The 13,143-nt window shown below is 39.1% G+C and overlaps 1 protein-coding gene across 8 annotated transcripts in view; it reads left to right on the top strand.

Moving 5' to 3' along the window:
- Dmxl2 (Dmx like 2) overlaps positions 1–13,143 on the top strand; it is a 141,672-nt gene that overhangs the window by 98,218 nt on the left and 30,311 nt on the right. For 6 of the 8 annotated variants that reach the window (XM_055621810.1, XM_055621812.1, XM_055621811.1 and 3 more), the window contains 6 exons: positions 29–194; positions 2,153–2,417; positions 4,031–5,094; positions 6,656–6,847; positions 8,614–8,690; positions 10,352–10,482. In XM_055621810.1, the coding sequence (XP_055477785.1) occupies positions 29–194; positions 2,153–2,417; positions 4,031–5,094; positions 6,656–6,847; positions 8,614–8,690; positions 10,352–10,482 (1,895 nt within the window). The remainder of the gene's footprint in view (positions 1–28; positions 195–2,152; positions 2,418–4,030; positions 5,095–6,655; positions 6,848–8,613; positions 8,691–10,351; positions 10,483–13,143) is intronic. The other 2 variants (XM_055621809.1, XM_055621807.1) reach the window with 1 other exon arrangement.

Below are 13,143 nucleotides of genomic sequence, written 5' to 3'. Positions count from 1 at the left end.
TTACTACTGTTTGTGTTCTCATTTCCAGGTCACAACATGATGAAAAAATGACAACATTTTTCAGCCACAACTTTAATGAAGATAGATGGCGGAAAGCTGCTTTGAAAAATGCCTTTTCTTTGCTTGGAAAACAGCGCTTTGAACAATCTGCTGCTTTTTTCTTGTTAGCTGGTTCATTGAAAGATGCCATAGAGGTATAAATAAGCAAATAAGCAACTATGCTGTGAGGCCTTAGAGCAGGTTATAATTTCTGTTACATGTTTGTAAGAACAGAGTACAGAGATTGCTGAACTCAGTGGCACTGGTCAGCTTAAGGGGAATTACGACTTCAGGTTTGGCATATTACATATTAAGATGTGAAACTTACGGAAAATGTCAAAAATATTCATGAATTTTTTTTTACCGTCCATCTTGTGATTCTGAGCCATTTAAATATGTGCACAGGCTACAACATTCTTATGCAAAAAAGCTGGTACTTAAGTACTTGGAGCTAACATGGCAGTTTGTGTTACTCTGCAATGTACCTGACTTAAGTATGGCCAGAGTGTGTGAGGAAGTGAAGCATTGCCTCTTGTGCGTAATCCTGGCAGGCAGTTTTTAAAAATTCATTAATATTTTCTGTTTCATGATGACTCTTTTTAGGTTCGTTATTACCTTTATAAACTAACTACCTGGACTCAGACAGAAGTAGAAATAGAATTGAAAATAATCTAGTACTTGTGCGCAAACACAGGAAGATCAGTCTGGGCTACTGAGGACCCTGTCTCAAGACAAAATGTGTAGAAGATAATAATATACAGTACAATACAACGTAATATATAGATGTTACATAGTCCTAGGGTCTGGCTAGTTTTGGTGTGTAATTTTTTTCTTTTAACTACAGCTAAAAAAATAATAAAATTTAAAAGCAGCAACAATTTAAAATACCCCAGAAATATAATAGAAGTAAAAAAAATCTCTAGCAAAGTGAGCGTATTGTACTTTTTAAAAAGTATTTTTTACAGTTCATCATGTTTAACATTTTTAGTTACAAATGCCTGTAACTTTGAGGTGGAGATGTTATCTTAGAAGATAGTCAGAAAAGACTAACAGGTGCTCTTATTGTAAAATTGAGCTTAGAGTCTCAGGAACAGCAGTTACATTGAACTAAGTTCACCCAAATATGACATAAATAGACGATTCTTCTTAAACAGTACAAATTCATATACAGATGTGTTTAGAAATTAAAAGGAGTTAGTGTATAAATCTAAACATTTTAAGTAGTGTTTAATTTAAAAATGAATGCTATTTAAATTGACCTGAGACTCAAATAATACTGACATACTTGGTTTAATGCTCATTTCAGGAACAATCATCCTTCTGCTTGATTTAAAATCTCTGCTATTGAGGGAGAAAATAGGGAACGGGACAGGAGCCTGCCACAGAGGGCCTTTGAAAGGCTCTCCCCTGCAGGGTATTGAGGCAGATGCTGAGGCTTATAGCCAAACTTTGGGCAGAGTGTAGGGAATCTTATAAAAGAAGTCGGAGATAGTAAGACCTGGAGAGGACAGGAGCTCCACAAGGAGAGCAACAGAACCAAAAAATCTGGGCACCAGGGTCTTTTCTGAGACTGATACTCCAGCCAAGGACTATGCATGGAGATAACCTAAGACCCCTGCACAGATGTAGCCCATGGCAGTTCAGTGTCCAAGTGGGTTCCATAGTAAGGGGAACAGGGACTACCTCTGACATGAACTGATTGGCCTGCTCTTTGATCACCTCCTCCTGGGGTGGGGTGGGGGGGAAGCAGCCTTACCAGGCCACAGAGTAGACAATGCAGCCACTTCTGATGAGACCTGATAAGCTAGAATCAGAGGGAGGGGAGGAGGACCCCCCTCTCAGAGGACTGGTGGAGGGGCAACAGTGGAGAAGGGGGAGGGAGTTACAGGGGGGATACAAAGCGAATAAACTATAATTAATATAAATAAATAAATAAAATTGAAGATTAAAAAATCATTGTATCAAACAAGCGTCTAGCTCTTCTCAGTGTCTCAACCTCAGGGTCTCCATCTGTGCCGTGGGAATATGTAGCCAATTACAAGGTTATCAGTGGGGTAATGTATCTCTAACTTAATTTTCGCTAAGATAAATATTTTAATATTTAAATTTGCAGGTGTGTCTTGAAAAAATGGAAGATATTCAGCTAGCCATGGTTATTGCCCGTTTATTTGAATCTGAATTTGAGACTTCATCTACTTATATATCCATCTTGAATCAGAAAATTTTGGGTTGTCAAAAGGATGGCTCAGATTTCAATTGCAAAAGATTACATGCTGACCCTTTTCTGCGAAGTCTTGCCTATTGGGTAATGAAAGATTATACCCGAGCCTTGGATACATTACTGGAACAGACACCAAAGGAAGATGATGAGCAACAAGGTAGATTTTTGTCAGTTTCCAAGTATCTTTTAAAGAGTAAGACAGATTTTATAGGGGAGAGGCTCATTCACACCCACCGCTAGCTGAAGAATTCTTGAAAATTGATGGCTTCCAGGGAAGGGGAGTTATTTTTCTTTGAGGGTGTAACCCTTGGCAAGTCAGCTGTGCTCCCTAAGAATGCAAGTTCCATAGCAAACAGGGACTGCCTCTGACATGAACTGATTGGCCTGCTCTTTGATCACTTCCCCCTAAGGGGGGAGTAGCCTTACCAGGGCACAGAAGATGACAATGCAGCCACTCCTGATGAGATCTGATAGACTAGGATCGGAAGGAAGGAGAGGAAGACCTCCCCATCAGCGGACATGGGGAGGGGCATCCGTGGAGAAGGGGGAGGGAAGGTGGGATTAGGAGGGGAGGAGGGGGGTTATGGAGGGATATAAAGTGAATAAAGTGTAATTAATAAAAAAGAAAAAAGTATTAATTAAAACAATAAATCAAGTAAAGTAATAATTATAGCAAGTAATCTGACTGTAAAAAAATAAAATTTAAATTAAAGAAAAAGAATGCAGGATACCATGTTTTCTTTCTAATTCATATGGAAATGAGGTTCTTCTTAGGTTTCATACTTGTGTTTTATAGTGAAAGGTTTGGCTTTTATGATATTAACATAGTTATTTACTATTCTATATGCATGGAATAGTTTCAGAATAAATATACAAATATTTGCTCAACAACAGAATGCTGACTGAGAAAACCTAAATCTTTTAAAATTATTTTTGTTAATGGTATAGCTCACTAAAGATAAACAGCCAAATAACGTATTTTAACATCACCCCATAATTTGTCTTTATGTGGCTATACTATCAGGTTGAGATATAATATTCGTTTAGTTTTGTAGTGGTTTTATTTTTGTGAATTACATCTTATTACATCTTAAAAATCTATTTCCTTTTAAAATCATATAGGATGTTGACAATAGTTTTGAAAAAAAAATAAATATAAAGTTGCTGGCTATAATGGTAGATGGCTTAATTCCAGCACATAGCAGAGGCAGGTGAATCTCTGTGAGTTCAAGGACAATCTGATCTACATTTCAGGTTCTAAGCTAGCTAAATAATGAGCCTATTTCAATATGTGTGTGTGTGTACGTACATACATGAGTGTGTTTGTGTGTGTACATATATGTGTATGTACATATATGAGTGTTTGTATGTGAGTGTGTGTATGAGTGTGTTTCTGAAAGTATTTTCAGAGAATTTAGGCTTCTTTTCCCATTCCTCCCATCTTTTGAATGGAAACCAGTTGTTTGTGTTTTGCTTCCATTTAAAATATAAGTAAATAAACGTGTCTCTCTCCTTGCTCCATTTTCTTAGGTGAGTTGCTATGTGCACCTCTTTTGCACCATCTTTGATATTATGTGGCTTGGACATTACTCTAGCATTTGTTTCAGTTACATAGACTTAATGCTTATATGAATGAATGCTGGGTTAACATTTATTTATAATAATATTTAGTGTTTTATATTTTGAGGAAATACTAATTTATTTTAATTTTTCAGTAGACATTCAAATTAACACAGAAACTTGTGACTTTTATCTGTTTGTTTTCTGCAGTCATCATCAAATCTTGTAACCCTGTGGTGTTCAGTTTTTACAACTACCTTCGAACACATCCTTTAATCATTCGAAGAAATCTTGCTTCCCCTGAAGGAACTTTGGCAACTTTAGGTCTCAAAGCTGAGAAAAATATGGCTGATAAAATTAACCTCATAGAGAGAAAATTATTTTTTACTACCGCTAATGCACACTTTAAAGTTGGATGCCCTGTGTTAGCCCTTGAAGTACTTTCTAAAATTCCTAAAGTAACCAAAATATCTTCCTTAACTGCAAAAAAAGAAAAGCTTGACTTTGTTTCTGAAAGGATGGAGAATGGACCATCAGAATCAAAACCAGTGAGCAATGGCAGTTCTGATGCTGACTGGTCAGCCATGACTTCCTCCCAGTTTGACTGGAGTCAGCCAATGGTTACAGTTGATGAGGAGCCTCTTAGGCTCGATTGGGGTGAAGATCATGATGATGTCTTAGAAGAGGATGATGTGGGTGGCTTAGTAATGAAGAGTACAGATCCCATGAAGGCTGGACAGGACCAGGGGCCCTCAGATTCGAGTGCATTATTGACACCTCAGGAAGAGGACTATGCTGAAGGAGACACTGAGGTCGACGTGATTGCTGAACAACTAAAGTTCCGAGCTTGTTTGAAGATCCTTATGACTGAGTTAAGAACTTTGGCTACAGGTTATGAAGTTGATGGAGGAAAGCTCAGATTCCAGCTCTATAACTGGCTTGAAAAGGAAATTGCTGCCTTGCATGAGATATGTAACCACGAATCAGTTATTAAAGAATATTCCAGTAAAGCGTATTCTAAAGTAGAGAGTGAACTTTTGGATCAGGAAGAAATGGTGGACAAGCCAGATATTGGTTCCTATGAGCGCCACCAAATAGAAAGACGAAGATTGCAGGCCAAACGGGAACATGCAGAAAGACGAAAGCTGTGGCTGCAGAAGAACCAGGATCTCCTAAGAGTGTTTCTCAGTTACTGTAGCCTTCACGGAGCCCAGGGTGGTGGTCTGGCCTCAGTACGAATGGAACTCAAGTTTTTGCTGCAAGAGTCACAGCAGGTATGGGCATTGCTTGTCGTTACTCTCAGCTAGTTTAGTGATTTCAGTAGCTCTTCCAGTTAATCTGTAAATGTTTTGTTTTGTTTTGTTTTGTTTTAACAGTTTGTTAACTTTGTATCCCTGCTGTATCCCCCTCCCATTTTCCCTCTCAATCCCACCCTCCCTCCCTCATCTCCTCCCTGCCCCTTTCCAAGTCCATTGATAGGGGAGGACCTCCTCCCCTTTCATCTGATCCTGGTTTATCAGGTATCTTCAGGACTGGCTGCAAAGTCCTTCTTTGTGGCCTAGCAGGGCTCCTCCCCCCATTGAGTTCATGTCAGAAACAGTCCCTATTCCCCTTATTACGGTACCCACTTGGATACTGAGCTGCCATGGGCTACATCCGAGCATAAGTTCTAGGTTGTATCCATACATGGTCCTTGGTTAGAGAAACAGTCTCATAAAAGACCCCTGTGCCCAGACATATTTGGTCCTTGTGGCATTCCTGTCCTCTCCAGGTCCTATTAACTCCCCTTCTTTCTTATGATTCCCTGCACTCTGCCGAAGGTTTGGTTATGAGTCTTAATATCTGCTTTGGTACACTGCGAGGTAGAGTCTTTCAGAGGCCCTCTGTGGTAGGCTCCTGTCCTGTTACTTGTTTTCTCTTACGTCCAATGTCTATCCCATTTGTCTTTCTAAGTGAGGATTGATCATCTTACCCCGGGTCCTCTTTCTTGTTTATCTTCTTTAGGTGTATAGATTTCAGTATGTTTATCCTATCTTATAGGTCTATATAAGTGAGTATATACCATGTGTGTCTTTCTGCTTTTGGGATACCTCACTCAGGATGATCGTTTCTAGTTCCATCATTTGCTTGCAAATTTCATGATTTTCTCTTTATTTTCAGCGCCTGTAGTCCTGTTTCCAGTGTGGCTTTCTGAGGAAAAGGCTTTAGTAACTGGAAGTTGGTCTGGTTTGCTGTGATGAACACTGATCAAACCAACTTGGGGAGGAAAAGGTTTATTTGGTTTATAGGATTTAGTCCATTATCAAGAGAAGTCAGGGCAGGGAGGAACTCAAGACACACCTGAGGTGGAAACCACGGAGGAGTGCTGCTTTCTGGTTTGCTCTTCATGGCTTCCTCAGCCTGCTTTCTTATACCACCTGCACAGTGGTGGCACTGCCCATTATCAGCTAGGACCTTTCCCATCAGTCAGTAATTAAGAAAATGTCCCCCAGACTTGCCCACAGGCCAGTGTGATAGAGGTGGTTCTTTGAGGTTCTTCTTTCCAGCTAAGTGTAGTTTGTCAAGTGGATGAAACTGACCAGCACAGAAATAATACACTTTAAAAGTTTTTACAGAGTGGTTGCTGTCTTCATATTTTCTGTATGTGGTGTGGTATCTGGGACAGTTGAGGTACTCAGTAAGTGTTCGTAGAGCAAGTGAGCAAGCACAGGAACATGCTGCTTTTAGTCAAGTGTTACCACCTGCACTTTATCAGGAAACTGTTAGGGTTTTTTCCTCCTTTGTTTTGACAATTTTGGAAAAAAAAACAAAAAAACAATTCATTGTCATCTACAGGAAACAACAGTAAAGCAGCTCCAGTCTCCATTGCCGCTACCTACCACCTTGCCTCTGCTTTCAGCAAGTATAGCATCGACAAAAACAGTCATAGCTAATCCTGTATTGTATTTAAATAATCACATCCATGATATACTTTATACTATTGTGCAGATGAAAACACCACCTCATCCCAATGTTGAAGATGTGAAGGTAATATGAAGTTCGTGATTATTTGATATTGTATACACTGGGAAGGTAATTATTCTTGTATGTGCTCCAGTTTGAGTGTAGAGAGAATATTTGAAATCTTTTAATGTGTTGCCTTTTCACTGCTAATGAGTTCAGGAGTGCGATAAATGCAGTTTAAAAGTATGCATTCTATTTTTGTTGTTATTTTAGTTTTTTGTTTGTTTGTTTCTTTGTTTTTTTATGTAACCCCGGAGCTTGCTATGTAAGAGCAGACTGGTCTTGAACTCAGAGATCCGCCTGCCTCTGCCTCTGCCTCTGCTTCTGCTTCCCAAGTGCTGGGATTAAAGGTGTGCCACCGTGCCTGGCCTTAAAAGTTTGCATTTTTATTTCTGGAAAAAGCTCTACAGTCTTTCTTTAAGACAGGTAAATACTTTTTGTAATAAAACTAATTTTCTAGACTGTATTCTTGCTACTTAATATTCATTTAGGTTTTCTGTTCCCTCAAATTAGCTACTAATCTAGAAATATTAATAACCTTTTGTTTATATGTTAAGAAAATGTGAAAATTAGGTTGGGGGGGTGTACTTAAGATAGCCATTTTAGTTAAATAGCTCCAGAGAGAATATTCTTGTCACTTGTTCCCTGGAGATTTTGTTTATTGGAGCTGTGCCTTAGGCTAGAATTGAGGCAGTAGGCAATCAGAATTGAGAGTTACTACCCTAAGATAACCCTTTACCGTGTTCTGAATACTTGAATGATGAATTCCCAAACATAGAGCTTGTCAGGATGTGGGGAGCTGCCTCCACTCAGTGTGTGCCTGCCTCACCAGTGTGAGTCCCAGCACCTCAGGCACAGTCCAGCTCCTGCCGAGTTTACTCCTCCCCTTGTTTTCACAAGCACCAGGATTGTCTAATCACATCAGCTTACCAGAGACTTCTCATCTGTAGCATAAATTAACTTGTATCAGTATTCTTCTAGAGGTTGCTTAAATTATTTGATAGATTAAGAAATAGAAACAATAAAAGCAAGCTGGAAAACGTTCCATTCTTTGGAATTTGGATAAGGCTTTTAAAGGCATGGAACTATCTCAGGAGTCCTTTGAATTTAAGAAATTTGTGAGTCTCAAAGTGTTGATTCAAGTGGAATTTCAGATGTTTTTTTGTGTGTCTGTCTATTTTTTGGTTGTGAGCCTAGCTTTTGACAGCTGAGCTATCTCTCCAGACCTCAGATTTTTTTTTAATATATGTTAGAGTTTTAAAATTTTCTAGACACAAAATTTTATGACCCTCCCTTTCCTTGTGATTACTAAATTTTTGCTTTCTGAAAAATGAGGCACTTCACACAGTGCTTGATTTGCTAAACAGCCATTGTTATTGATAAGACTGAATCTTGTACAGTTGCATAAGGCAAGGCTTAACTGAAAGCTATGGAAATCCTGTACTTAGTGGCTTCAACTGCCCTTTTTAGATTACTGTGTAAGTCGCTTGTTGTAGCTTAGGACAAGCCCTGGTCACATTAGCACTAGTTCTTGCTCAGGGCCTGCTAAATATCAGGCTCATAGCAAGTATGTATTTGATAAAGTTATGTCTGAGTCAGTCAGCTTTGTTTATTGGGCATTCCTATAAAGATACATGAGTTATTCTAAAAATGTAAAGGTAGGGAGATCTTCCGTAGGATCCCGTTTTATTTATGGTTTTCCTAGTTTCCTCAGTGTTTTCTAACTTTTAAGATATTGCTGTTGTATAGAAATGTTAGTACAAACTTAACTGTGGCTGTTTTGGTTTTAGGTGCACACACTTCATTCACTAGCAGCATCACTTTCTGCATCAATTTACCAGGCATTATGTGACAGTCATAGCTACAGGTAAAAAATCACCCAAAATAGCTGTAATACAGAAAACATTCAACTGCTCCAGAACTTTATTAGGATTCTGTTTCTTAGGGCTGAAGATAATGCCCCAGTGTAAATGACATGTGTACTTTAATGGATAAAATAGACCAGAATGAAAATAATATTTGCTTAGTTAAGTTGTCACCAGTAACAAAAGAGAAGTACAGAGTATGACAAGCAGTAATGTGAGTGATCCCAATTATTGTCTTTTATTTCCTTGAAAGAAATTTTATTGCATAAAATATATTATACTAGAGATTTTCTAGTCCTTCTCCATCAGAAATTACTTTTAAAATGGATTAGATTCTACTTCTTTAAATTTCAACTGAAATTTAAAAAAACTTGAAAAATAGATATAGATTCTTGACAAATGCTTATAATTATTATTGTAACTTATGCTCTTACGTGTGCTGTAGAAGCCATTTTTGTTTGTTTTTATGCAGTACTGGGGAATCTGTTGTAGGCCATTCTACCTGGGGTGCAGACGTGTTTCACCCTCAACTGTGCATTCCCAGCCCTCTGCTTTTTGAGAAAGGGTCTCAGCAAGTTGCCCAGGCTGGCTGCAGCTCTCTTACTCTGTAGCTCAGGCAGGCCTTGAACTTGTGATCCTCCTGTCTCAGCTTCCCGAGGAGCCGAGATTACAGGTCTGCACTACTATGCTAGCTAATTGACAACAATTAAAAATAATGCCTTGAGTTTTTCTAAGTATCAAATTGCCTGCACCTGTTTATACTTTGCATTTTAATTCTATGATGGTGTAAGTTGTGAGAAACTGAAAACACTTAGTAGGATGTTCTAGACTGAAATGAAGTACATTAATAAAAAAAATTAGTAGAAATATATCTACATGAATATATGTTTTGCAAAGTTCAGTGCCCTTTATGGGAACTTTGGTATTAAAAGAAGGAGTTATTCTCTCAAAATGGTTGGCACTGTTTTTTATCCTGATTAGTTCATACAAGTGACTCCGCAGATTTGAAATTATAAGTAAGGAAGAAAAATTAGATTTAGTCAACATGGTCATCAATGACCATAGATAAATGATTTCCTGTTTAAAATGGCACTGAATGAGGATTCAAAGACATTGCTTTCAAATGCATGTTTGCAGGCTCATGCAGGACTTAGTTTCTGCAGGCATCTCTACCTTTTGTTTTTCTATATCCTTTATTTCCACAAAGCTCCTTAGAGGAGGGAGTCAGTTTTGAGGGACAGTGGTCTTAGATATTCTTCAGATATGATTCTCTAGCTTCTAGCTCACATTCTGAACATACGGCTGAGCTTCAGCAGTTCTGCGGAGCTAAGAATTGCAGTAAAGTAGGACCCAGAAGGGCTGGGTCTGCCGGGCCCTCTGCTAACCCTAACCTCCGGCTTTAAAAAAGTGAGTTCAGGTGGTAGGTATTTTAAAATATTAAGAAGCATCTGCCCAGGTTTAGTAAAAACAGGTATTTTGCTTTAAAAGACTATCAGTAAACATTCAGGACTAATTTCAAGGACATTCTAAAATAAGTTCCCATTGCAAAAGTGAATACAGTCACAAAAACTTTTTTTTTTTTTTAGTAGTCATCTAAAGTAGATTTGTGTAACTTACAGTGTTCTGCCTCTGCCAGGGCAGTAACTGGGCCTGTTTGTTTTAGCAGTCAGTCGGAAGGGAACCAGCTCACAGCAATGGCTTACCAAGGGCTTCTTCTAAGTGATCGCCGGCGACTCAGGACAGAGAGCATCGAGGAACACGCAACGCCAAGCTCAGCTCCTGCCCAGTGGCCTGGTGAGGGCTTCAGTGCTATTGTGTTGTGCTTGGCTCATTTTTTTCTTCCAAATTCTTTGTAATTAAAATAAATTACACTTACGTGTGTGTGTGTGTGTGTGTGTGTGTGTGTGTGTAAGAGTCACTTATGTCATGGCCTACATGGAAGTCAAAGGCCAACTATGGATAGTCAGTTCTCTCTTTCCACCTTGTGGGTCTTGGAGATCAAAATTAAGTTGTCAAGCAAGTACCTTTTCCCATTGAGGCATCTCACCAGCCCTGGAATTAAAAAATTAATAATTGTCTCCGTGTGTGTGTGTGTGTGTGTGAGAGAGAGGGAGAGAGAGAGAGAGAGAGAGAGAGAGAGAGAGAGAGAATGTGTGAATATGTGAGTTTGTGTGTGTGTTTCTAAAAGAGCTTAGAAGACAACCTTGGGTGTTGGTCTTGATTGTCTACTTTTGAGACAGGATCTCTTTATTATTCATTGCTGTGTGTGTCCCAGGCTATCCCAAAGCTTTTAGGGATTTTCCTGTGTCCTCCTCTATTTTTGTTGCAAGAACGCTGGTGTTATAGATATGCTACCACTCTTGGCTTTATGTAGGTTTGGGGATTTCAAAGCCCACATCAGCTCAGTCTGTCTGTCTCTGCCTGACACTTGTGGCTCAGATGTGAGCTCTCAGCCACTGCTACCACCATGTTCCTGCTGCTCTCTGCGTGATGTTCATGGACTAACCCTCTGAGCTGTACGCAGGCCTCCTCTTCAACCCTTTCCTTAATAAGCAGAGTAAGCTGCCTTGCTCATGGCGTCCTTCACAGCAGTTGGACGGTGACCACGATCCGCTTCTTTTACTTGTACAGAAAGGTCTAACTGTACAGCTCTAGCTGGCTTTGAACTTACAGTGACCCTCCTACTTCTGGGATGGCAGGCATGCACTGCCACACCTGGCCTCTCTGTGTGTGTATCTAGGGGCTTTTTTTTTTTTTTTTCCTCAGATATCTGGGATTTGTTTGTAGGCAAATATTCTTTCCCATTTAAATATTTCAGTATGTTTTTACATAAGAACAGATGTTCTCAGATACAAGCACAGTGGTTACCAAATTTGCCATTTCAATGCTGATAGAGTGTATTATCTTCTAATTGGAACTTTTTTCAAATTTCACTGTCATCATATGATGTTTAGCTGTGATAATCACATTCGTCTCATTGAATGGTAACTAAAGTTCCTCTTTTTTTCATGCCCCTTCCTCTCTTCCTTTCCTTTTGTCCTCCCTTTCCTTCCCTCTCTAACTTTCATATATATCTATATATGGATATATAGATATATATATAGTTTGTTTGTTCGCTTTTTCTGTCTTGAGGGTTTTGATACAGTCTTGCTAGACATCATAGCTCAGGCTGGCCTCTGCTTCCCAAGTATTGGTCTCAGGTATATACCCCTACTGTGTCTTATCTCTCCTGTTTGCCTCTCCAACCTTGACACTTCTGAAGATGATGTCCTTGCTGGTCACTTTGAAAGAACATTCCTCCCATGGTCTCGGTGGTACATGCCTGTAATCCCAGCACTTAGGGAGGCAGAGGTAGGCGGACCTCTGTGAGTTTGTGCCAGCCTAGAGTTTGTGCCTGGTCTAGAAAGCAAGTCCAGGACAACCAAGGCTACCCAGAGAAACCTTGTCTCAAAAAAAAAAAAAAAAAAAAAAAAAAAAAATCCTTAATTTGGGCCTTTCTATTTTTTCTTAATGTTAGATTCAGGTTATATGTTTTTTGACAGAGAAATCATGAAAAAATGTGCCCTTTTCATTGTAAAGTATCTAAAAGTTCCTGTTGTCAGTTGGTGAGATTTTTCTGTCAGCTTTTCCTTTGTAATTAAGGAATTGCTTTTCTTCTTTCATTGTTAGTAATATTTGAAGCCACAGAATATCCATTTTTAGCAAGCAGTGTTGATTGCTTTTCTGAGTGAGAGATGATTGTGGAATGACTGTGAGGACTTTCTAATTCTCTTCTTCACCATTATCTTAGGGCTTATTGCTGTGAAGGGACACTGATCATGGCAACTCTTAAGAAAGAAAACATTTCATTGGGGCAGGCTTACAATCAGCAGTTTAGTCCATAGTTTTCTAGTGCTGGGAAGCATGGTGGTATGCAGGCAGCCATGAAGCTGGAGAGGTAGCTGAGAGGTCTACTTCCAGATTGGCAGGCCGCAGGAGAAAGAGAGCAACACTGGGCCTGGCTTGGGCTTCTGAAACCCCCAGTGACCCCCTCCCCCAACAAAGCTACACCTCCTAATAGTGCCACTCCCTATGAGCGTGTGGAGGCCATTTTCTTTTTTTTTTTTTTTTCTATAATAATGCTTTTTTAATCTCTATAGAATTTATCTCTATTAACAAGTGAGGCATGGTGGAATATGTCTTTATCTTAGTACACAGGAGACAGAGGCAGGTTCATTTCTGTGAGTTCAAGGCCTGGTCTACATAGCCAGTTTCAGGCCAGCCAGAACTACACAGTGAGATAATGTCTCAAAACAAACAAACCCACATTAATTATTATTATTAGTCAGTAGCATTATATCATGCTAGATATAAGATTATTTGGGGTGTAATTTAAGGAAATTTTACACAATTGTGTCTATACACAATAATTTTGAGTTAAAATAATTAATGCTAATTTTCTGTTTTATAAATTAA

This window comes from Psammomys obesus, unplaced genomic scaffold (assembly GCF_907164565.1).
Source record: "Psammomys obesus unplaced genomic scaffold, mPsaObe1.curated_primary_1811, whole genome shotgun sequence".
Classification (NCBI taxonomy): Eukaryota; Metazoa; Chordata; class Mammalia; order Rodentia; family Muridae; genus Psammomys; species Psammomys obesus.
The sequence above is the reverse complement of the archived record's forward strand: the minus strand, read 5'-3'. Positions and strand labels throughout refer to the sequence as shown.